Source organism: Gallinula chloropus (assembly GCF_964237585.1).
Source record: "Gallinula chloropus genome assembly, chromosome: 5".
Classification (NCBI taxonomy): domain Eukaryota; kingdom Metazoa; phylum Chordata; class Aves; order Gruiformes; family Rallidae; genus Gallinula; species Gallinula chloropus.
In genome coordinates, this window is record NC_140090.1 from 15585763 (window position 1) to 15611180 (window position 25418).

Sequence of the window (25418 nt, forward strand, 5' to 3'; positions counted from 1 at the left end):
TGCTGTAACATCTTTCCATTCTCAGTGACTGGAAATATTAGACCTCCTGCCTGGTGTAGGTACAACACTGGCCCAGCCAAGGACCTGAGATGGGCATCCAAAGAAGTACTCCTGTGGATCTTTCTTTTCCTAAAGTAGAAAAACCTCAGAGTGGTAACAACAAAAAATATTTTTTCACAACTTTTCATTTGAGGATATAAAATCAAGATTTTCCCATCAGCTTCCCTGGGGAATTACCATTTGTCACCCTGAAACCTCCCCCTTTGCACACCAGAGACAAAGAGAAGGGTTGTGTGACTTGCCCTAGCTAGGGGGAAGGCAGGATCAGAAAAGCAAGGATCCAAGTCCACCAGCACTTGTTTTATTGCTGGCAGGACATCATATGGAGAATAATAATTTATTTTCTTCCCATAAGGATCCCATGGAGGGAGTACCAACACAAAAACTATGAAAAATTAATTCCCACGGTGCTCCAGAGCATGTTCCTGTCCGAGTCCTTGACCTCAGCTATGATAACCCTGGGTATTGTAGCGACCCAGTTAATTCAATGCTGTTGCTGTCTTGAAAAGCAAGATGCTGATATTATTTTTTATACAAGACAACAGGCTTCCTTTCCCTTCCATCCTGCACAAAATTTTAAATGGATGGAGCAAGATAGCAAGGATCCTCAAGAACAGAGCAAATAAAGTAAGGAGCAAAGCTGGAAGTCTCCTTCCCCCACATCATCATCCTCCCAACTGCAACAGGTAGGAAGGGCAGGACTTCTGAAAGACCTGCCTCATGACCAGGCAGGGAATGAGAATGCAGATCTGTTCAATGGGGCAAGGCCCACTAGGTAAAACTAGAAGTTGTTAACCACCAAGATTGCCCGTATTTCCCATGGAAAACCCAGCACTGCACTTTCAGTCGCACAAAACCAACTGAACAGACAATGCCTGAGCTTTCACGCTGCCTTCTTAGATAGGAAAAGAAGCAAGGATTCAAACCAGGCACACAAGCAGTTAATGGGATTATCCAGACACAGAGAGATCTCAGCAGGACCCAGCAGGCCATGAACAAACCGTATCATGCAAAGGGCCCCTCTCCCATCACAGGGTTAACACGTGCCAGGCTGTTAGAGTCCAGCAACAGCCTCTCCAGTTTTAGGAACTAAACCAAACACGTATCAAAGTGCTGCTCTCCGTACCGGTACCTGCTCATCTTTTTCCTCAGCCTGGCGAACAGTTTAGTTTTCTTTCTGTTGAGGACGGCACGCAAATCATTTCCATTACAGGATGGCACAGGCAAACCGATTAGGAAAAGTTAAACTTCTGAGCACCCATTCACTTGGTGCCACACAACTCACTGTAATCAAGATGACAAGGTCCCCTCTCACACACACAGACACACAAAACCTCCCCACCCCTACGCCCCCCCGAACACACATATACATTTCCCTTGGTTCCTAGAAAGCTATGGTTTGTTTTGCAGAGGGTAGGAGAGGGCTTTTTATGCCTGTCAAAGATCTACATATATGTACACAATGTAGTTTTCCCTGCTCTTTGCAATATGGGGCCAGGATGCACATGGAGAAGAAGAAAAAAGGAAACTCTACAGATGACCAGCAGAGAACTGTAAATGTCCCTTTTTCACAGCTCCTCGCTCTCCCCTGTAAATACTGGTATACAAGAAACAAGCTCCCCATTCTCCTTTACTTACACAATCTGTGTGCAGTCTTACACATGGAATCTAATCAGCAGCTTTCCTACTATGTCTTTCATCTGGTTAGTCCAACCATACTAGGATAACACTACAGATCTCCTAGGTCTTCTAGACATCTGAGCCCTAAATGTACAAACTCTCTCAGAAACAAATCCCAAACATATGCCTGAGATTCCCATAAATACATCCTCTGTGCTACCATGTTACACAGCCAGCTCAGCTTTATCAGCCACAGTAATATTTCTGTAGGGCCTCAATGAATGCCATAATGATTTATTCAGATAATCACAGCTTCTCACACCTCCTCATTCATTTCCTGCTATTGTATTCATATCCAATCACCTTCCCAGTAGAGAAGGGTTAGGGAAGCATCTGCTCCTACTGCAGACCCCAACGAGCAATCAGATCAGCAAGGGCTACTTCCTCCTGCACACTCTTGCTCCAGCCCTGAGCCACAAGAAGCCAGATGTGCATGAGAGACAGAAGTGCCTCACAGCATTTCCTGGTCACTGCAAAGTGAATTTACTGTCCTGGCAAACCTTTGCTACATCCTCCTACAATACTCTGCTCCACTGTGCTCAAGAGGAAGAGAGTCACTCTGGGGCAGCTCTGGCATCTCAGCCAAGATGCAGGGAGTAAGTGATGAAGCAGAAGCACTCCGATTGTTAACCACACAGGGACCTCTATGCCGAGGCTCCTTTTCAGTTTTAGGGGGCGTATGGTCTCATAGCCAGCCAAAGAGCACCGAACTGCAGCTGAGACACCCATTAGAGGCCCAGATAAAGTTAGCAGTTTGTGGGGGCAGAAATCTTGAGGACATGTAATTTATTCATTGGAAGCTCTTTCAGGACAGCAACTTGAGGCCACAATGAAAACATGTCTGGGCCAGGCTGTCACTACAGCCTCCAGTCGCTTCCTTGAGTAAGAAAGGAAGGAGGAGGAAGGATCTGGACAAAACAACGGCTACAGCCTTCATCCATCCTGTTACCTCATCCTCTTCCAAGGACCCTGAAGGATGCTGCTATCAGAGCCAACATGTCATGTGTTAGCAACCACATGCTAACTTGGGAAGAAGACAGTATTTTCACAAGCATTCCTACAAGCATCTTGGAAATTTGGTGTTAGCAATCCAAAATTCAGGGGCCAAATTCAACTCAAGCGTCATCCCTCTTTAGTGCTGGCAAACACCATACACATTGCTGGATCAAGATACACAAGTTATCTACGCACAACTGCAATAGGACATCAAACTGGGAGGAGAGATGAGGGAGCGCAGAGGTCTCGACAGCTGATCTAGCCCTTTCAAATCAATGCACTGGACCACAGAATGGCCTTACTTTACACTGACTTCACCTCCTCCCTCCATCAATACACCAATTGAGGACTTGGGCTGTGCTCCTGCTCACCATGTGGGATTAACAGCAGCTGGAAGCCAGAGCCTGACACTGTTTCATCACTCACAAATTTGGATGGGAGCCAGACAACCTCATCCAGAGCCCGACCTCTCCCTCCCCTCTCAGTGCTAGAGAATGTGCAGACTTGCACTTCACCACTCAGGACCAGACCAGACCCAGCTGAGGAAACAAAACTAAAGGCCTGGAGGACACTCACTCCTTGCAGATTGGAAGTGGCCTCGTACTTCTGAGGCTGCAACCACTTCTGCAACACACACAGAGGAAACGCACCTCAGGTAGGTACACAGGAGGGCAATAAGGCTTTGACAAACAGGTGGTTCCAAGTTTGGAGGGACAAAAAGAATGTTGGGGAAAGAAACTGGCTCTTGGCACTCAAGGTCCCAAGCTGCAGGTACAGAGTGGAAAGTTTTGAGGGAAAGAACAGGATACATGCCAGTAATTGGACCCAGCAGGAAGGGCAACATGTCAATGTATGGAATGTGACTTTTAAAAAGCAGACCTGAGAGTCAGTTGCCCAAATATCAGCACCTAGTGAAAGTTTGGGCCTCCGAGTGCTATTCTAAAATAGGTAAGACAAATTGCACTGTGTCATCCAGCCCCATCTTGGACATGCTCTAGGGATTCTCAGGAAATCACTGGCTGCTACATGCAAGTAGTCAAATCACCCCTGGTGGAGACATCCCTCTCCCTCCTCCCCTGCTGTGGGAAAGACACAAGTCCCACAGTTACTGACCTGGGCTGTGCTTTAACGGGGAAGGCATTGCCTGAGTACTGCTTGTCGAGACCCAGCAGGACATCATGGAGGTTTTGGTTCAACTGCAAAATACAAAAACAAAAGAAAGACAAAGTATGAGTAAAGAGTCCAAGTGCCAGAAGACAGGCTGGGGTGGCCCAGCACAGGCTGACCAAGCACAGGCTTGTGCCCAGACTTCCAGTCAACAATAAGCCTTGACTTCACAGGCCACCTGGGACATCTAGGTTTGGGCAGAACCTTGATAGCTTTGCAGAAATACTATATTAGGGGTTAAACTCTCCCTGGTACCAAAGGTTGGAATATTCTCCCCAGACACTCCTATTCTGAAACAGCCAACTCACAAACAAGATGAGATGCCAGATTTATCATTGGTAAGCGCAGAGATCCAATGCAATCAACGTTGGAGGCATCGTGCTGGCAACACCAGCAGTTAATTGGATGCTATAGCAGTAATACAAAACAGATGGTTCTTATGGAACAAAGCACAAGTCCTGAGCTCATACAAAACTCCTCAGGAAAGAAAAATCCAAGACATGATACAAGAATAAAATTCCTGTCTAACAAGCATCTTTCACATCTTTTGTTAATTATAACAATCCTCTCTATTCTTAACAACCAGTTAATACCTCAACGGAGGAGAGCAGGCTATTAACTGGAAGGGTCCCCATGAAGTATCAGCAGGGCTCCAAATGGATGCATTACACCAAGGCAGTGGGCCCCTGACTGCTGGGAATTGAAGGCCTATAATGTTCCTAGTTGCTTAGCATCTGTCTTGTTGTTAGGATGACACTGGGGAGGGAACACAATTTTCCAGCTGGGCTCTCAGTAGCTCAAGATTAGTGCAACCTTTACAGAGGGCGTACAACTCTTTGGAGCAGCATTCCTAAGGAATTCAAGGCTTCTCCAGCTTTAAAGTGAAAAAACAAGAACAGATCTGTAAATGAAAGCAGCAGTGGGGGGCTTTCTGTTCCTGGGGTCTTGGACAGGTGCTGGCACACAGCACCAGGACTCAGCCTGCCACCGCCTGGTTGCAACACTGCTTACTGCTTTGATTCCCAACTCATGGTCAGCTGGTAGTTCACACAAGGGCCATGCTAAGCATTCAAATGCCTTCTTTCGGGTCACAGAGCAGGAAAGAAGCCAAAAGTAGAGATACTGCTGGGAAGTACCTTCCCAAGGGACCAGACTGAGGCAGGTCCCAGTCTTCAGTCAACTTGCATTTTGGCAGATTCCCTGCTGTTTTCATCCCCACAGCTAAAAGAGATCACAGCAACTTACTTCCAGGCAGTAGAGGACACAAACACTGAGAGTGCCCAGGTTATAGATTACAGATTCACAATGAAAATGAACTAACAAAGGCAGCTAGTGATAGGCCTGAAAGCAGCTTCTCTTACAGATCTCCCAGTGGATCTGTAAGCAAGCACTGCTAAGTGACACAAACTCCCCACTGCCACAATGCCCTGTGGTCTCTTCCCTGTGCTGCACCCCTGAACGTGACTATCTTAGGCAGCCTTTCTCCCAGGTGGCTCAGAAAACATTGCATGTTAACACTATCCTTTGATGTAGAGCAAATGCTCTGGTTTTTACAGCTGCTTTTTTCAAGGCTGCTTTTCTTTCTTCAGTAACAGTGAGAAGAGGGTGCATTAGAACAATCAGCTCTTAGTTGCCTTACCTTGCTCATTTCTTTATGGAAGTTCTCTTCTAGGCCTGCTATACTCTGGAATGTGTTGACGTAGAAACCAACACGACTGCCAAATGAAAAACGAGACAGAATAACTTAATGGACACAACCCTCTCCCAAAACTTTCAGTTCTGCCCCTTCTGCTGCCTCCCACCAACCGTTCCCATTCAAACTCAGTTCTGTCAGATCTGATACATGCTGGAAGACGAAGGTGGCAGAGAAGCACGAAGAGGGGGTTGAACAAAGGCCAGCTGTGGGGCAAACATATCCAAGGTGATGAGGAGACCAGGTGGGATAGGATCTGAATTTGCATTGGAAAAAAAGGGGAGGGGGAGATGCAGGGTGAGAAGTAAGGAAAAAAAACAAAAAAGAAAAAGAGAAAAAAAAAGAGAAGAGAGCCAGCAATGAAAATAATGAAAAGGAAAAGGGTAGAGGCTGTGACGCAGATGAAGTGTGGGCAGAGCTGGAGGAATTGGCAGGAGGACAGATATTAATTCACACTGAAGTCCCTCAACACCAGGGGAAGCAAAAAAGCCTGAACTGTTTGCTTCAAGGGTTGAAGAGTAAGAGAGCACACGATAGGCACAGAGAGCAATGGGAAAGCAGAAGGATCAGCTGTATAGCAGGAGCCTGTGAACAACCTGTGGCACCTTAAAATCCCAGAAGCTGCCTGCTGCACTCCCTCCTCTAGCCAGCCTGCCAGCTGCCAACAGAGAGAGCTGTACCAGCACCCAGCTGGAGGAGCAACAGCAGGAGGGAGATGCTCTTCAGCAGCATCACTGATCTGCACAAGGAACTACCGCAATGCCTCTAACCCTCCCACCTCCTTCCTTAGTCAGGCCTGCATGCTGCTTTGAGCAAGGAGTCCTGACCCATGCTGAGAGGAAAGGGCAGTGACAGCAGCACTTTGCTTTCCCACCCTGGTGCCAGCCAGACGTGACCACTGCATTTATAAATAAGAAACTGGGTCATTCCTAGCAGGATTTTGCCTGCTTTCCACTGTGCTCTCCCCATATATCAGCTTCTGCTGCCCTCCAGTTCATGCTGCAAGCTAATGCTGAGCTGTTTCTTTCTTCTCCCTTTTCATGACCATAATCACCAGTACAGCAAATCCATGGTCTATCACGTCTTGCTATTCTCTCAACCCATCTTCCTCTGCCCAGGCTATGTTTTGTTCAATAGAGCACAACAGGACAGTTAGAACCACTAGTTCCTTACTGGGTCCTGTGTCACACAGCCAGGAGCACATTTAGGGGTAAGAGAAGTAACACCAGCATCTTTCCCTCATCTTTGTTCATCCACAGCAAAGTGACATGTCCTCTCAATCTCCTTTTCACATTAAACCTACTGCTTTCACCAGGTGCTCATAAGCTTGCATGACGAGACACAGTGATCACCTCTTGGCTTTCTCCAGCTGTGATATCTCCAACCCCTCTGATATCTCATTTTTCCTTAATCAGTCATCTGACATACCCCTCAGCAGATGTTCCTTCCAACCAGCCAGCTCCACAATGAAAATTTTGGGCACCCAACCTGCTCTGTCTGCTGTCCACAGCAGAAGCTGAGCCACTGCCCCAGGAAGCTGGGCAGAGTTAGTGGGGCAAAGGGATTAATCAGAGAAAGCACAAAACCACGTTTTCTCTTTATCATAAAAATGACTCTCCATAAGGACCATAAAGCAAAGCACAGAATCCCAGGGTGAAAATGTCTGGGGGGAGTCCTAGGACATGCTGTCTGAGATGATTCAGAAAAGAAGTCAGCCCAAGATAAGTAGAACAGTGATACAGGACCTTGATCTTCGCTTCCTTCCAACCAGCCCCTGGGAAAACTTCTAGCACTCACCTATTCCATAGTGAAGGCAGCTCCTCCTGCAGATCAACATTCATCTCTTCAAACACCTTCTGAGCCTTTACTAACTCTTCTTCAGCCTTAATAACAGAGAAGGGAAATTGTCAGCTCCAGCACAGACAAGTACCCTCCAGGGCTGGGACAACAGTCACTCCCATGGGAGACCAAACAAAATTCTGGCATGGGGCAATCCCCATACAAATGAGTCTTCTGGGAACCAGAGTGGCATCACAAGTGACCTGACACCTCTTCAGTTTGCATGCGCTACTCTCAGGTTTTCTCTCAATGGAGTTCCCTGTTTGGATACCCAGAAAGTTATTCAAACATCCACTACTGTATTTTAAAGTTCTGTAAGCTTCCCTGACTTCAAAAACTAGATGGAGCTGGTCAGGCAATTCAGCCTCCAGACTGAGTACTACTGAAGATAATAGTGGCCCCTGTCCCTTGCCAGGTCTCTAGAAGAGTTGAAATCCATCCCAAATGGTGTTGAAGCATCCTCCTTCGTGAGGACTCTCTCTGCTCAGGTTTGGTCACACCAAAGCCCCACCTCTTCTAAGGAAGGGAGGAGGTCTGCATCCTTGGCTGATACAGCCCTCAAAGCTGACTGGAGAAGCAAGGAGGGGTATGCAAAGCATGAGTTGTGCCAGCAGGAGGCCAAGCTGGAGTGCATGAGCAGGTGGTCTTGGTTTCAGCTGTCTCATCAGCTGTCTCATCTGTGAGGATCTAATAGAAGAGCAATCCCTGGGTGGCCATTTGCCACCAGTACCAAAGGAAATATGCCTTGTATGGGACCTCTTTCTCCCAGTTGAGAGTTTAAATTTGATCTGTTCATTTGATGTAGACACCAACAGACCCCAAAAATAAGTGAATTCTGCTGGGTTTTAATCCTGGTTTCTGTTGCTGAAGCAACAAGCACATTCCCCTTCTCATATTTGTCCTAGGGGACCATCCTCCTCTTTTTGGTGCCCTGACTTTAAACTCTTTAAGTTTGCCAATTAAAATCTTTCTATTCTGTAATTTGTAACAGCACAGCATTCTCACAACCCTGTGCAGTGGGATGTGGGATGGCAAATCCCAGCACGAGCAGCCTGATGATGGTCAGCAAAAGTACCTACTTACATGTGAGACAACAGTGGGAATGTCACAACTCCAGAATGCTTTGGAAAGAGCCCACAAGCCATTGGGGAACTGGATCTCTCTACAAGTCTGCAGTCAGATTCCTAACCATTCTGCAAAATGTTTTACCATCCTTGTGCCAGATTAAAGAAATTCATCCTACTGCTCCTGAGTGACTGGTATATGCAATGACAGGATCAATGGGAGAAAGGACTTGAAAATATTTTGCAGTTTAGAGTCCTGTTCCTCAGAGTGTAGTGTAAGATCCTCACACTCAACATTTCTCTCCTGACTTACAAGCAAGCCTTAGGAGCTCCTACTTTTCATCGAGCTCCACCTTTCAGGGGGTTGCCCACTGCTACCAAAAGCAAGGCTAAGGCTTTGTACTCAAGATCAGAGGAGAAAGTTTCCACCAGCAAAAGACACAACTGGGAGAAATTCAAAAGGTGGGCCTTGTGGGAAACAGGCAAGGGGAGAAGCAGCCATGATGCTTCCACCCAGAAATCCCTGTATTTCACTGCTACACTCACTGAAAACCCCAACATTGAGAGAGTTTGCACAAAACAAAAAGCCCATTTTAACAGAGACACAGTCTATGCTGGATCAGAGACAATGATCACATTCTGCCTTAAAACCCCTCTGTGAATCAATGTTTCTAACGTAACCGTTTTAAAGGGAGGAAAAAAAATCCCAGTCCATCCTTTGGTTTGATCTCACTTTAATTTCCAAACTAGACAGACTCAGCTCAGGAGATGAGGCAGCATTGAACATTGACAGTTTTTCAGATGCAGTGAATATTAATAAAAGTCTTTCCCTCAGTCGTTTACCTGTTCAGAAGGTCAAAGAACCTAGGAAAGCAACGTGTGAATATTGTGACATCCCAAAGCAAAAGCAAAGTCAGCAACAGGCAACGTTCACTCTAGAGTAGCTGTAGGACTTGGATCCATCTAGTGCCTGCAGCTCAGTTAGTGCTCTTGGGCCCAGGTACAGCACTGAGTGAATTCTTTGCTCCTTTGTCAGCCATGGGATCTTCTCACCAGTGGGATTTATTTTGCTTGGAAGTATGGATCCTGACACCAGGCATCCCGGACTGCTTTCAGACAGAGCCAAAGAGAGACATCAACTTGATCATGAGCCCTGCCAGAAGAAAAGCCAGTTCATGCAGTATGGTGGGGAAAGGAGGAAAGACACCGATTTCAGGGGCAGAGCCCACTGGTACCATGTCTGCAACCTTGCTATTTCAGCTGCCATCCTTGACAACCTGACGGAGAACTGAGGCAGAAAGACATAATGCCCAGACCCATAAAACATGATTTCAGAAAATTCTTCCTGTCCTCTCCCTGCCTGAAAAGGGGAAGGTTTCAGTAGGAGCTGGACAACACAAATGCTTTCCTGACCTTCACCCTAGCCAAGGCTCAGAGTGCCAAGCACAACCAGTTCAGTTCTGACAGGGGGAGGTTATTCCCCATCATGTTTCCTACCATCCCACATCCCAGCACTCACGAGTGTCCAGCAATACTCAGCTTGCTGCTTTCAGGCAATCTAGTGGCCGTGTCTCTCCAAACGCTGTGCTGTGAATTGTGGCAATTACAGACTGCTCAGTAAGTAGTTTAGACATCCATGAGATGGGGGTGAAGATGAGAGCTGGGCTTCCCACCCCAGGCCCAAGCCCCCACCATTCCCAGTCAGACCCATCTCTCAGAAGGGACAGCATGGCCAGGACTCCACATGCTGGCTTTCTCCCACAGACAAAGATATCTTTCTGTTATCACTGCAGCATGAAGGATGTTGCTTTTTAGTCTGTATTCAGCATTTTGGGGGAGCTTAGCAAAAAAGCAAGAATTTGTTGTTCTAAGCTATTTGCCCTTTTGTTTCAAAAAAGCACAGTCACCAAAATTTGTAACTGGAAGCTGCAACAGCAAACCCCCCAGGAGACTTCACAGAAAAAAACCTCACAGTCTTGTTTTTGTTTCTGCTGAAGGCCTAAAGAGCCAGCAGTTTGCACACTGAAAGAAGGGCCTTGGGTTTGCAGTAGAAATAATAGATCTTCTTGACCACATTTTTAGCTCAGAGGCTGTAAAATTTTCAGAGAAGAAGAGACAGCAACACAGATGCTGGTAAGGGGAAGGTCGTCTTTTTTAGGCTTAATGTTCTGATGCTCTTCAATAAATGCACTCCTGATTTTATCAGGAGCTTAATGAGATTTAGTACTGCCTTCAGTCTTGAAGACAGGCAAATATAAAAACTGAAGCTTTTGGTTTTTTCCCCACTTGCTTGTGTTTGTGAAGAAAACCTGGAAAACCTACAGGTTCAGAACATAAACTAATCTTCTTTATTGAGATCTTCTTCGGTTAGTCCCCAATCAAAATAAAAAAAAAAAAAAACAAAAAAAAAGCCCCAAACAAAAACCCTCAAAGACTAAAGCAAATAGAAACATTACCGTAGACAGTTTCACAGCTGACTGTGAAAACCCCTGTGCTTCACTGAAGAGTGAAAGAAGAAAAGCTTAAAGGAGGCCTTAACCTGATTTTAAAATATCTGGGGTGACTGAAAACATTAAAGTCACTTAGCAGGAGGTTAACAGTGCCACAGCACAGTGGGTGGAAGGATCACATACCCCTTGTCACCTGCTTTAGGGCAAAGTCACCCAGTACAGGAAATTATGGAGCAACTCCGGGTAGCCTGTCGATGATCGGAGTGCAATGAATGAGGGAGCACACGTAGGTACCATTTCTCTAGGGAATCTGTGGGCAGTGGTATTACTCCCCAGCACCCCAGCCAGCCTGAGAAAGAAAAATGCCCAAGAGGTGATTTATTTATTTATTCGTGGCTTGAGAAACTTCCCGTACCTGCTTTCTAGTCCTCCAGCAATATCACCAGCCAAACAGAACAGTCAAGAACCACAACCACACAGACCGTTCCCAGGGCAGTGGTGGCTAAGGAAAAGCCCTTCAGGACTCCCAAAGCATCATTCTCCCTTCAATCAAGGATGAATACATATTTCCTGCCTTTGCTACGCACCTTAAGCAGGACTTAACAGCTGTCTTTCCCCAAGCTTTACTGATGTGGTAACCCAGTCTTTTGCCTGATCTGCAGTCATAAACTGACTGAAAAACCCCTGTGCTTTGTAAGGTGAGAGATATTTCACGTTTCTAAACTGCAATTCAGTCACTGACAAGGAATGTGAAAACGTAGGAGCATTTGAATGGGAACAGATGATCTCACCAGGAACTGGTGAGCAGGTAACTGGCACTCTCCCAGTCTGGGTAATGATTTACTATCTCCTGTCCACTGAAAGCATTTTCTTCTCACCGACTGTTTTCTGTCAGCTGCCTCTCATCCCTTAAGGAGCTCCAAGGTAATTACCAAGGGAGATTTCATTAGGAAGCCACACTTCTGTGCAAACCGGACTGAAATCTTTAGTCCCTGCAGTTTCTTATGACCTAAAGATGCTACAATCTAAATGTGTGGCCAAGTTCTGCCACAGCACAACCATAACCTCAACCTGGAGCTGTTCAAATATATTACACAGTGTACAAATTTCCTGGTCTGAGCCCACATCTTCTCCTACCAGGGCAGCGCCCACTTTGGAAACTCAGATTTTACCATGGGAGAATGTTGCAACTTAATTCAGCAGCCAGAGGAATTACTTTTGAAGCAATGAGGATTTTTTTTTTTTTTCTGGCTTTACTCAACAGCAGAAACACAATTTTTCCAAAGTTTTCCCTTTTCTTGTTGCTGTTTTTAAACCGCAACAATGAAAATTGACTGCTTTTCTTAGAAGAAAAAGAGGAACAACTGGAGGAACTACACTGTATCACTCTCTGCCTTGGCGTTATTCCTTCCTTATTATTTCTTCAGCCTCATTCCAATTTCGGGAGTGAGGAAACAAGAGCCCAGGATTAACAGACCTGATCAGAAATCAATAGGGCAGGCTCAGGTTCATTCGTTGGTCGGCAACTTCCACGTGCCCATTGTGCCTCGGGAATACCAAGGCTGCACTTAACAGAGGGGACTAGAGTGAACGTTGCCTAGAGATTAGTTACACAGTACAATCTAGAGCCCAAAATAGCGCATGCAGGGTTAGAGCCAGGTAGATCAGCAGTCACCTGATTTCGGAGCAGATTAGTTTGCGCAACGAGGTGAGCTTGTAGCTTCCCTTGACACCACTGAGGCGCGGCTTTCTCAAGCAGCGAAACAGGCTGGGGGGAGGGAGCATGTTTGAGTGAAAAGAGAAAAAAACAATAAACAGAGAACAAGAGAGACACAAACATATATCTTTTAGGATAAAAAAAAAAATTAAACCACAACAGAGAGTGTATTTAGAGGCTGGGCCAAACCAGTATCACCAAGGCGAGAGAAAAACAAACATCCCGGGCTGATCAGTTACAAATCCTTTGAGGCATGCCAAGTTTAGCAGTAATTAATGCTCCAGTGTGGGCTGGAATACTGCAGACCAGCCAGGCAGCTGTAAAGAGCAACAGATATTGTTGTTAGTGGCCTAGCACACAGACAACCTTACTCCAAGTCATTGCTGTGAAGTGAGGACTCCTTAAAGAGAGGTCAGGATTAATTAACAACTGTAATTATTTGCATGCAACAGCTGAAAGTCCACAGTGCTTTATTTTAATGACAGGTTGTGAGTTTAGCAGTAAGTGGCAAAAGTCCTGAGAGGGAAAAGAACATCCACATGTTAGAGAGGAAAAAAAAAGAGAGACCATATAGCCCCAAAAGGTATTTGCATTGCTGTCTGTATTACTATACCCTTAAACATCAATGAAGTGACACTGTGTCATAAACCAGGTTTTTGCTTCTTCGGGGCCGGAACAACCTTACTTCAAAGGTCACAGGAGCAAAATCTCAGCCACGGAACAGAGAGGTGAACTTCCTACCACAGCCAAGTGCAGGCTGAGCCCTGGCTGCTGCCCGCAGCCCTGCAGAGCTGCGAGACTGCAAGCATGGGATCACGGGCTAGGCTGCATCACCTGCCTATTGTGGAAGAGCACACACACCTAACTTTCAGGGAATCACTGCTTCCATCTTTACAGGATCAGGACAGTGCCACATATTATCCCATGCATGAGCTTATGGCCTAAAGCACAGAGGGTGGCAAGATCTGATCCCCTACGCATTTCAGCCTAAGAGACACTTGCAGAGGCTGAATAAGGAACAAAGCACCAACTCCCAAATCTCAACATTTCGCTCTTCAAACCACACCACTCCTCATAGTGTAACAAGAGAGCAACAAACAGTCCCTCCTCTTACAAGAGCATTTGGGGCAGCACCAGCAAGTGCAGCAATGAGAAAGGCAGCCAGCCCCTTTGGTGCAGATCACCAGGTACCGACCTGAGCAGACGAATTCCTACAGAAAACATTTCCACTGCAGCACAGACACACCAATAACACTACCATGCCCCAGGGAAATTCCACCCTTGCCCCCAAACACATTGAAGCACTGCTTTGAACAGAAGGCACATCCAGCTGGGCCTCATGCCTTGCATACAGAACCAAAACTTGCTTTGCCACACAAATGATGCAATGACACCTGAGCCATTCATCTCTCTCCCCTCTGTCAAGGTTAATCACAGTGCATCCACTGGGTAACCAGATGACTGATGACTTGCAGCTTAAAAATAAGAGTACTGTCAGTTGGCCATTAAATGCAGATCTTTTGCTTAGGAGAAAGATGCATCTTCATTTCTTCCATGCAGGAGAAACAGAAGCACCTCTCGCATTCCCGCTACCAGAAAAAACTCTAAGCAAAAGATGACAACTCTTCTCAGCCTGATTAAGGTACCGATCCAGGCTCTTTGTTTTCTGCACTGCTTCTAGCCTGAAAAATCCTAATGTACTATGGCCCTCATTCAAGAGGATTAAAAGATGTGTCCCCAGCACTGGACATTTCCATTGTGTCAAGACCTGTCCTGTAGCATGGAACACAGATTCAAATTCACTAAGGGTACAAGAGCAATCTACAGCTTATTTTCCTGGCAGGTATTTGAACCACGTGCCTACTCTAGAACAAGGTTAGAGCTATCACCTTTCATCAGCTACCTTTAAAAGAAAATCTAAATTTTAACGGGCATGCTATAGGGTTAACTCTAGATCAAGCTGTTGGCAGACGTGAATGAAGGACACCCTGACAAGAGAAAACTCTTGTTTTCCTGCTTTCAGCCATATTTATTGTCCAGTAATTGTGATCAACAGACAACAGAACACAGTCATCAAGTGTGTATAGGATGTACTTCCACTAATGTAACTTACACAAGAGACCTGAAGGTCTCCATCTTAGAATATCAGAGGACCTCACAATACCAACGTCAAACAATACTCAAACACTCTCACCACTGTGATAAAATGGGAAGACAGAACCCCAAGCAGCAGACAAAATGGCAAGGCTTTGCTTCCCCTAGAGGCACACAGGCTTTCCTGACAGAGGTTACTGGTCCCACAGCATCTGAGGCAACACACACCTCCGCCTTGGCCACCAAGACACAGTCACTGATGAGGGTGAGTCTGAACCAACACAACAGAGACCATCCTGCTTCCTGAAGAAACGAGAAGCAAATACCTATCCAAACTTCACCAGTTCACGATACCTCTCTGAACAAAACACACCTGATGAAAGGGTAGAGGTGCACTTAAAAGTTGCTCAATAGACAATCAAATCACAGACCCCATGGAATGAAAGGATGGCTGCACATCCTTCTGCTTGGTTTACCTTTGCAATTTTGGTTTCATCCTTCTTCTTCGCAGTTTGCAGGGCTTCAAAATGGTGTCTGGCACTGTCGTAATCCACAAGCTTCCTTCCTCGCTTCGCTATACGAGACTAAGAAAGACAGAGAAAAGAGTTGTGAAAATCTTCCCCAGCAGCCAAATCCCCAAAGTCTCTCAAGGGAAAAAACCCTCCTCTTCACCCAGCTTCCAGAGCATCCCGTGTTCTGCCCACACAAGAGTGCTCACTAGATACTCCACACAGGATGCCCAGAGAGATGGCCCTGGAAGCCACTGGTGACAACCACTGTCCTAGAGGGAGCTCCTCAGGAGGAGTGCAGACCCAGCCAGGCAGTGTGAATGGATGTGCCTTGCATCCTACGGGCACCTGTATAATTTTCAGGGCCTCCTGAGGGCTGCAGCCAGATCAGCCTAGTTCATGTGGAAGCACAAAAGATTAAGTTCAACAGAAGAAGTAATTTTTGTTGCCAGCACAGCAAAAGTATTTATCCATATGATGAGGATACACCTAGGACAGTATTTTGGACACTGCAACAGGAGGCCCATAAGCGACTGCAGCCACAGGCAGTGGTCCATTGCTACTAAGCAAGAGAAGCATGAGGGAAAAACTCTTAGCACTATGTCGCCAACAGACAAGACATACTAAAGCCACAACAGACTCAAGGAGGGAGCCAACTGTATACCACATCGTGTTCAGGAATGGAGTCCTGACAGGTCCATGAGAGAGAGTTCAGAATACACAGTCAGGACTGTGGCCTGATCCTCCATTACTCCTCTTTATCTGAGGTGCCTCAGGCTCTCTTCCCCAGCAGAGATTGACCTTGGTGAGGTTCAGGCTCACCAGGTTAAGAATCATCCACCCAACCTTAGACCCTCATGCCCACACTCTCTACAAACACTCCAGACTATGTGGGTCAGCATCTGACCATATCACCATCCCAGCTTGGAGAGCCCAGACGAGTGTCTGCAATAACCAGTCTGGAGACAGCCTGGGGAAGTGGAGTGAAAAGGCATGGCAAGGAGCCTGGAGGGTTTCTATTTAACCACAGCACCCAGGGAAACTGAAAGTGGAGGATGAAAAATCAGCATTGGGATTTACTTGCAAAAGCAATACCAACCCCCCCCTCTCCACTGCACTTGGCAAGGAGATTGAGCTAGGAAACCGCACTCAGGGCTGATCTTTCTGCCAGACCAGCTGGGACCAGTTCGCACGTCTCCTACACATGCTCCTCTGCACTTTGAGCAAACGTTGGTGCAGCTCTGTGTGAGTCACAGCAGATCTGCAAGATCGCAGCCACACACAATCCCAACTTAGCTCAGTTCACTCTGTAAGAGAGGAATCACAGAGAAGGTGGGCCACCTCACAGTCAAGGTCACTAGAAGACACCTCCACAACATCATGCAGCCTTCTGGGTATGAAAACAGGATGTTAGGAGAGGCTTCCAACGGTATGATAACCTCTATGCATCTTAGACACACACCAGATAAATTCATAATATGGCCACGTATTTTAAAAGGCAGGATTTTTTCCCCCAGGTCAGACTGGCAGAGGTAGCTGGAGTTTGCCCACCTCTGTGACATGGCTAACAATCGCCTGTAGGTTTCCCTGTCACCGCATCAGGGAGTCTGATTTAATGTCACCCATCTCTCATCAAGGTCATTCCTACCCTTTTTGCAACTCCCAAATGTCTAACCCCCAAATACACATTTCTACGTGGGAATGCTGGAAGCTACAGACATGCTGCAAGTCACCCTGGACTAATCACTGACCACACAATTGCCTGTGATGGCAGGAATTGGACATGGTGCAGTTCTGGAAGGCTGCAGGGTAATTCCCTCATATCTGGGAAGGCTGCAGGTACCCACCTCCAGCTGATGGTAAAAACTGAACTCCAACAATGTACTGCTTTGCAATAAATCCCTCTTAATTTAAGCTTCTGTTAAATAAATAAATAAATAGCACGAAACACTCTTGGTTTTAAACCGGTCACAAACAGGGCACCAGTTTCAGAGCAAGACAGAAAAATCACCAGTTCCACAGCTGTTCAGAACTCAGGTTATGGCTTATCTTCTCTGTGCTCACTGCAGAGACCTGCGCTCTCATTGCCTAACCTGCAACCTCAACCAAAGACTCGGGCAGAAATATAATAGATTATGCAAGAGTCCCACTCCAAGAAGCTACAGATACTGGCCTGCAAAGAAAGGACAGAGAAGTACTTTTTGCATTTACTTTTTTTTCCAGTTAGAGAAAACAAGAGAGGCTTTGTTCACCCCTCCCCACCCAACATTTAAAAATAATTCCCTTTAACATGTAAAAGTTCCTTCCTAAAGGAATGCTAAGATTTTACGTTCCTGCTTTGGAACCCGTTGGACATAAAAAAAAAAATCCAAGGGAATTTTTCCAGCCCCCTCAAGTGAGGAAGATTTTAGAATATGTTAGAATTTAACAAAAAGTAACACATGCATGACCTAACTCCTCACACATTTTAATCACTGGGCCGTTAACAAAAAACAGGCCTTTGCCATAACTAAATTAAAACCATTTTCTCTCCGTAAGTCATCTTCCACATTCACAGGAATGCCAGAATTCCAGGAAAATCAGAAAATTTGCTTTTGTGGAAAACACAAAACAGAGAACTATTGCCCCAACAAATGAAAACAACTGAAATATTCTGTAAATTACATAAGATGGGGTGGTGTTACCTGCAACCCCCAGGAACTCCAATTCCTTACACGAAGCCAAACTACACTTCTGTACAACTGCAGCAACCTCTACTTGAAAGAGTTTCTACCACTCAAAGAAATTGATTTGAGCACTTCTCTCTGCTCTGGGATAGGGATGATGATTCATTCACCAATGAAAACCTTTTTAAATTCATACCACCAGAAGTCTATTTTAAAATCAGTCAACTCTGTGAAATATATCCCTATCTTATTGTTGGAACCAGCAGAAAGACAAATGCGCTCTCATTTTAAGGAGGGAAACAGAGGTCAATAAGTGCTTTCTGTAAAGCATTATCTAAATTGTGCATGAAATCCCTTTAACTTCCCATTTTCTAGGCCATCATCTGAAGCTTGAGAAATGGACATTAGTAATAAACACCTCAGTGCCCAACACCTTGAATTTTGGTGAAACTTGGTTAGTCCCAATCTTGTGCTGCTTTTAAAATTCCCCTGTAAAACCTCAGTGGGACCCAGGGAGAATTAAGAAATCCCAAAGATACTAAGCACAGAAGAAAGGAAATACTCCAAGGTGACCCAGTGCACAGCCAGCAAGGCTGGTAAAATGTGATTTGGACAGAAGTAGTACAGAAGTTGGTCTACAGTGAGCCTGAAATAAAACCTTCTGCTTAGGAAGCAGTGGATAAGCTGCTGAGCTGCATCACACTATGGAGTGTGATCAGCTCTACAGCCTTGAGCGGGTGGAGAGCAACAGCAAGCCTCTTCACTCTTCCCTGCTTCAGACTTCCAGGGACAGAACAGGCTGGAAAAATGAAGCAAATCCAAGAAGCCCCGGGAGACAAAGACCTGCTGTTCAGGGCTCGTTCTACAAGCTTGTGACCTGCCCCCCTTTGGTACAGCACAATCCTCCTGAAGCAACAAATATTGACAAACGTTTTAAGAGACATGTGGTGGGGAAAGGGTTGTTTTCACTGGGAAGAAGCCAGGCTGATACTTCCCATATGGTGATATCATTACTAGTGCTTCCATATGGTGAAGACATTCCCTGCATAACCTTCTCAAAATGAGCGGACAGGAGAGAACTGTGGGGGAAGGGAGAGGACATCATTCAAACCCAGGTCCTCAGATACAGTCTCTCCCCAAAAAAAACCCTTATCAACATTCCCCCTTCTCTGCAAAAAAGCTGGTTATATGTACAGCAGGACTTAGGGAAACACACAGAAATGTGCCTATAAAGCACATTTGCCCCTCACTACTTCCTCAAGGCTTTGAACTTACCAGGAAGTTAAAAAAACAAAGGACTGAAAAGAGACTGACAGCTCTGAGTTATTGGTGACACTGCCCTCCTGCACAGTGATACAATAGGAAATTTTACGGGTCTTCCTGTTTCGCATTTACGTTCTCTCTGCAGCATCTTTCCCCTGGACTCCTGACTCATTTCAAGCCCAAAAGGAGAGTGTAACATTTTTCACATGACCCAGAGCTGCAAAGACCTTGGCTGCTCTGTAAGGATCGCTTGCAGCAGCACAGTACATACATCCTCCTAAAGACAGGGATGCAAGAAATTGAGTCTTATGAAGTTTCATCTGCTGTGACTCTCCAGATCCAAAGAGAATCTTACTTTAATATCTGGAAATTGGCCAAGGTACGTATCCATGGTCAGAAGTGCCTGATCCACCAGCTTCTGATGGAAGTCCGTCCAGAGGAGATCATTGTTCTGAAAAACAAAATTAACACGCTGACTATTAGGAACACAGAGCTCAACATTTCCTTTTTACTCCGTGACTGCTACCACAGATAATTCCAGTCCCCCAGACCTCTTAAGAAACAGTTTCTTTGGAAAAACTAAGGAGAAATTAGCTAGAAACAGAGGTCACACCAGAAATGTAGAAACAGAGAAGAAAGACTGATGCTGCTAGTTCAGGCGACCTCTCCAAGGACACAGCACCTTTCATGAACCGCCCTCCTGGGGCCATTTCTTCTGCTGCAGTGCTAGTCCATACAGCAGAAGAGAAGATGATCAGGCTGGGTTTACCTCCTCCCATCAGCCACAGAAATGAGACACCTGACACCAGTAGGCACTATCTTCTGCTTTTCATTACACCACAGTTTTCTGGGGGATTACAAACAATAACAGAAAGCTATTCCAGGAGTCTTCAGCCCGCACACCACCTGCTTCCAGGGCCCAATGGAGGTCACATCCAAGGCTTGTACTGTTAACGGGTGCATGCCTTTCCTTAATCTTATCTCAGGCACAGTAACTTCCTACCTACACCTCGTATCGCCCCCTTTCTCTTGTTTTTCCACTTGAACAACGGGGTTTGGCTAAAACATCCAGGAAAAATGCCCACTTTATGTAGGAATTTATCTTTTTTTTTTTGGCAGGAATAATACTTTTCTCCTGGTTGTCTTTTCCAGAGAGAGAAAAATATAAACAAAGGCATTAAAGGGGGAGGTGGAAGGCTGGAAATTTTCCATCAGACCCTCGGAGTAGCTACAGTTAGTTCTCAGGACTCATGGTCCCTTTGAGCTCTCTGGCTCAAATTCTGGAACAGTCTCCCAGGAAGTACCGCAGTGGTTCAGGAAGAAACAAGGCCAATAGAGAATGTGAAGCCAAACCAGCTGAAGTACAACTGCATTATTTACTGAAACAGCCCTTCCTAACGGAAATTTTCCATATTTATGCAAGAATTGACCTGGAAATGTTCAAGTTTTAATTTATCTGCTTTGAAGTCGGTACTTCCTGGGCAAGATGCAGATGGCATTTCAGGTGAGATTTTCTGCAGCGGAATGAATGCAGAGGAAGGGAAGAATCCCCTCTCCTGCTCTCCTCTCTGGTCCCTCCCCACTGCTCCAGCACCACAGACGGCTGCAGGTAAGTCCAGTCCTGCAGCCTCATGGCAGAGCTGAGTGCCACAGCTGCTGCTCAGCAGAAGAGCCAAGCCAGGGAGCAGAAAGTGCCTGCTTCCAGCTGGACCCATCACACACAAGCACCAAGGGGGATCTGAGCTGTCCAATGACAGGCTGTGTCTCCTCAGCTCCATTGAAAACACCTGGGAAAGCTGGACAGGCATCACCTTACCAAGGGATGAGAAGAACAACAGGTTGGGGTGACACACACCTCAGCTGAACAAGTTGGCAACTAAAATATGGCAACTAGTGATACTGCCATGAGTGGGGGGTTGTTGCAGCTACACAATGGCTGCTCTGACCATGTTTGGCCATAGATTTAGCTCCCCTTTGTCTTGCACAGAGGGTAAGCAATGCATCCAGTTGATCCTACTGTTTTTGGATTCCTCTGCTCATTTAGCCACTGTTGAGGGAAGAAATTGTTTGTGGGCATAAGCCTGTGGTTCTGTGTAGCATTCAAGCATCTCGGGTCAGTGTCCTACACAGAAAAAGGACAGGCCACATCCTTTCAGTCTTTGTGACTTCCCAGTGCTGAGTTTCACTCTTCAGTTCATCTGCAGAGTCATATGCGTGAAGTGTGGCACACAGACACAGCTTTTAAAGCTCATCTCCTCTGACAGATCGAGCCTGGTGACCCCATATCCTGGACAAAGTCTTACCTCTGCTATTTTATTTGTGTCATCTCTCCCAGGCCAATCTGGCTCATAAACTTCCTGCAAACACTCTGTCAGCTTCTTGGAGGCCTCGTGCATGGCTAGGAAAGAAGAGGGAACTGCTTCAGAAAGGAGGAAACCATGTGTTAAATCATGTGTTCCTCACAGTTTAACACTTACCCCGAGGAATGGGGACACAGGAGGGTTATAACAATTGCTAAGCTCTTCCTTACAGAATATCTGACTCTTGAGAACGCAGAGATGGAAGGTAACCAGAGGGAGAAAAGAACCAAGGATGCAGTCAAACCCTTTGTGTTCATCATGAGGGTCTATCTGCTAAGACAGGGTCTATCTGCCTGTCTGGCATCAAAGCACAACCCCATTCCATCCCAGGTGGTCCTGAAGGACTCTGAAAGATTCCCCACCCAGACAAGGTTTACCTCTCTTACAACTCACAGGTGAAGAAACACCAGGAAGGGCATGGCTACAGAAACCTCACTGCATATGTAAGCACCAGAGGGGAAACAGTCCTCTGCTTGAGTGGATCTTACCTTTTACAGATGCCAGGTAAGTTCGGAGGTCCTTCTGCAGCCTCGTGCCTTCGGACTGTGAACATAAGGGGAAGATCATCAGCTGTTTTCTCACATAGAGTGTAAGAAGGAGCAGTAAAGCTGTTCTAAATAAAGAAAAGTGGTCTTGCAGATGGGCTACACACCAGCCCTATAACCACATGGAACATAAATGTTAACAGGGGGAGACCACACAGCCCTCTGACTTGGTAAGCCCACAGCCTGCCAGCACATTTGAGCAACACCACCACCACAAGGTACTGAGTAATTTGATGTGTGTAAAGCTGTGATGGGCTCTTCCCAGCAGAGACGGCTTTAGTGTTTTGATTTTGTACAAGCAGCTACAGAGGGTCCTAAGGGCAACCATTAGTCTATAAGCCAAGGGCTAGAGGGCCTATGCAACAGCTGTAACTGGAGGGAGGCTGTAGGATAAGGAAGATAGATAAATTTGATTTATTTTATACTGGTTTGGAGCAGTTTAGCTCACCACTTGTTCCCACTACACTGCAAACCAAAACCTCAGAGCTAAGTGGGTACAAGAGACCACTGAGCTGCCCAGACATCCTCTCCCATTTTCCCTGTGTGGCAGAGCTTGCAAATACAGAGTAAATAATCTTTTTCTTTAGCTGCACTGTGGGGGTGGCCTGCCAGCAGCAGATCCCACTCACTAGGAAACAAAGGATTAAAACCAGCAGCTGGTTTGAGTTTTGCTTTCGGATGACACAGCTGGGTGCAGTACAAGGACCCAGCCTGGAAAGAGCTGTAGAGATTTTTACAGTAAAGTTGATTCAGACACACACATGCCCTCCTCACACGCCTTCTCTCCTGCACTAGGATAAGCATACTCAGGCCCACCTTGCCACATGTCAGTCACAGAGGCGGAAACCAGACAGGGAAATAGTCACAAATCCAGATGGTGACATTACGCAAACAGAAGCAAAAGGAAGAGTGAGAACTGAGAAGTTCACCACCACCACCACAGTGCATGTCACAGCAATGGAAGCAGCAAGCACTGGGGACACCTGTTGCAGACAAACCTCTGGAGTATGCAATAATTACAGAAGAAGTTTGAGAAGCAAAGATCTCTGTCTTAAAAAGGTTTCCCTAACTGTGGGATCTCACTGAATCCTCATGAATCCCCAAAGTAGCTGTAAAAAGAATCCAGGAGAGCAACAACTACACCTCACACCTTCCTCACAGCCTGCTACCAGTCTTCCTCTTCTTTCCCAGTTTGTATCCCACTGCAGGGGGGCTGGGGGAATAGGCTGCATAATGAATTTAGACAGCTGAAGACAACTCCAGAGACAGGGAGCCCACAGGACATCTCTGACAGCTGCCTCAGAGCTACTAGCTTCAAAAGCAGATGTTTCCCATCAGCCCTCCCCACAACTCCAGCATCTCTTGCCTCAACTGAGCTCATGTGGGGATCCCTTGTGCTCTCACTGCAGCTGTGCTCACTAAAAAGAGGTTAAATGTGCCCAACTGTTGAGTGGCAGTGCTAGCATAGCTTCGCAGAAAAATCCATCTGCTTCCAACACTATAGCCCAATTTGTTTTCCTTGCCTCAAAAGTTCTGGATGAGTTCACAATTGTCCTTTTCCTACTGTCATTAACAAAGAAAAAAAGGGATGGGAAGGAGCTGGCCACTTCTATAGAAGAAAGCAAGACTCCTAGAGAAGCATTGGGTACTGACCCAAGGAGAGTACAAGAGGAAAGGAGTAATGACATCTGCTGCAAGAGTCCCAGGACTTCTTAAAACACAAAGCAAACTAATGCAGAGCTTTTTGCTGGCTTAAGGGGAGTGTGGAAACATGAGCAGAGACCTTCCCAGCAGTAAAACACCAGGGAGGAGATGCCATGGTAATCAAAAAGCACAATCACAGGACTGTCAGGGATGCTAAGCTAACAAGCAGCAGTTCAATCAAGCTGTTAGGTGTGTTTGCTTGTGCCCAACACAGAAGCACGGATGGCTTAGAGGAAAGCAGTGCTAGAAATCGGTGTGAAAACAAGTATGATCAGATGTCAGAAAACAAGAGGAAATTGCACAGAAAAAGTGTCATTCAAAATCTACCTGATGGATACCTTCTCATCCTGCAGCTATAATATTCTGACAACTCATTAAATCTGAACACACAACTTTGAGGTTATCAGAAAACCAATCCCAAAAGCAGGGAAGGTGGTCTGCAGAACCTGCCCACCACTCCCTTGGCCACCACAATGTCTAGAACGGTAACACTCAAAATTATAACATCTAAAATCAGAAACCACCTCTAAAATTGTGCCCATATTTGCCTGAGTTCTGCCAAAGCAGCACACACAGAACCTAGACTCAGGACCTCTTCAAGCCTCAGTGCCCAATCTGAAAGCCAGGAGGACACAAGGATCCTCTGAGAGATACACCTGCGGCATCACAGTTCACATCGAATCAAGACCTGGAAAACCTGCAAGTCAGGACCTGAATACTGCAGTGTGTAATTGCAGAGATGCACAACTAGTCCTTGACATTCTCCAGGCACTTGTTTCGCCACGATGTGCTGTCAGCTGCATGTACAGTGATGTACTGATGATGTACAGTGCTGCATCGTGCAACTGGAGTGGTCTTTCATAGTCACCCCTTGCTGATGTTTAAAGTCAGTTATCACTGATCTCCATGACTGTGGGGTAACTCTTACAAGTACCAAGCCTGCAGGGACAATGGATAGACTGTACAGCCTGCAAAATCTGCAGGCAGAAAGATTTTCAAAGAGACTCAAGTTCAAAGTTTTGCCATGAAATCCATTTCCCCAGCTCCCCTGGGCACCTGGAGTTCCCATCCAAGTTCCTCTTTGGTATCTCCATTGCTTTACTTCTTGGCCACCAGTAAGGCAGCTTCCTCACTTGCTATAAGGGTTTCTTTTTATTATTTTAAGCATTAACACTTTGCTGAGAAACCCTGGCAACTGCTATCTCTCTGTGCATGCAGCACCTGCTTTCTTCAAGCCAGCTATAGCAAGCTGTCAAGTACAGCCACGTTCCTGCATAAACACCTCTCCCAACGTAGTCAGACACTGTCAAATACTGTATAGAACAGAAGCTTTCAACACCCTTGAGTGCACATTTAAAGATGCTTCCTAAAAAGGTTAAAAAAAAACCTAGGTAAGAAAGTGAAACTGCAATCTGCAAAATTAATCCACTTCCCAGTTATCAGAGCAGTAGGTTTAAGGGTGTGCAGAGGTAAGTTAGAGAGGTATGGTTGTAGTTCAACCCCCAGAGCCTAGAACACAGCCAGGTGGAACATAAAGGATAGCATGCACTGGGAGATGCATATTTAAAAATAGAAGTGCTGTGCTTGGGAGGCTGGAAGAGCTCTCTCTCC

The 25418-nt window shown here is 46.0% G+C and overlaps 1 protein-coding gene across 3 annotated transcripts in view; it reads right to left on the reverse strand.

The window, feature by feature from the left end:
* The window catches only part of BIN1 (bridging integrator 1), a 97422-nt gene that overhangs the window by 26736 nt on the left and 45268 nt on the right, over positions 1–25418 (reverse strand). For 2 of the 3 annotated variants that reach the window (XM_084265207.1, XM_084265205.1), the window contains exons 3-10: positions 22047–22101; positions 21502–21596; positions 19554–19649; positions 15237–15344; positions 7394–7479; positions 5543–5618; positions 3850–3932; positions 1187–1237 (exon numbers count right to left, since the gene is read on the reverse strand). In XM_084265207.1, the coding sequence (XP_084121333.1) occupies positions 1187–1237; positions 3850–3932; positions 5543–5618; positions 7394–7479; positions 15237–15344; positions 19554–19649; positions 21502–21596; positions 22047–22101 (650 nt within the window). The remainder of the gene's footprint in view (positions 1–1186; positions 1238–3849; positions 3933–5542; positions 5619–7393; positions 7480–15236; positions 15345–19553; positions 19650–21501; positions 21597–22046; positions 22102–25418) is intronic. The other variant, XM_084265206.1, reaches the window with a different exon arrangement.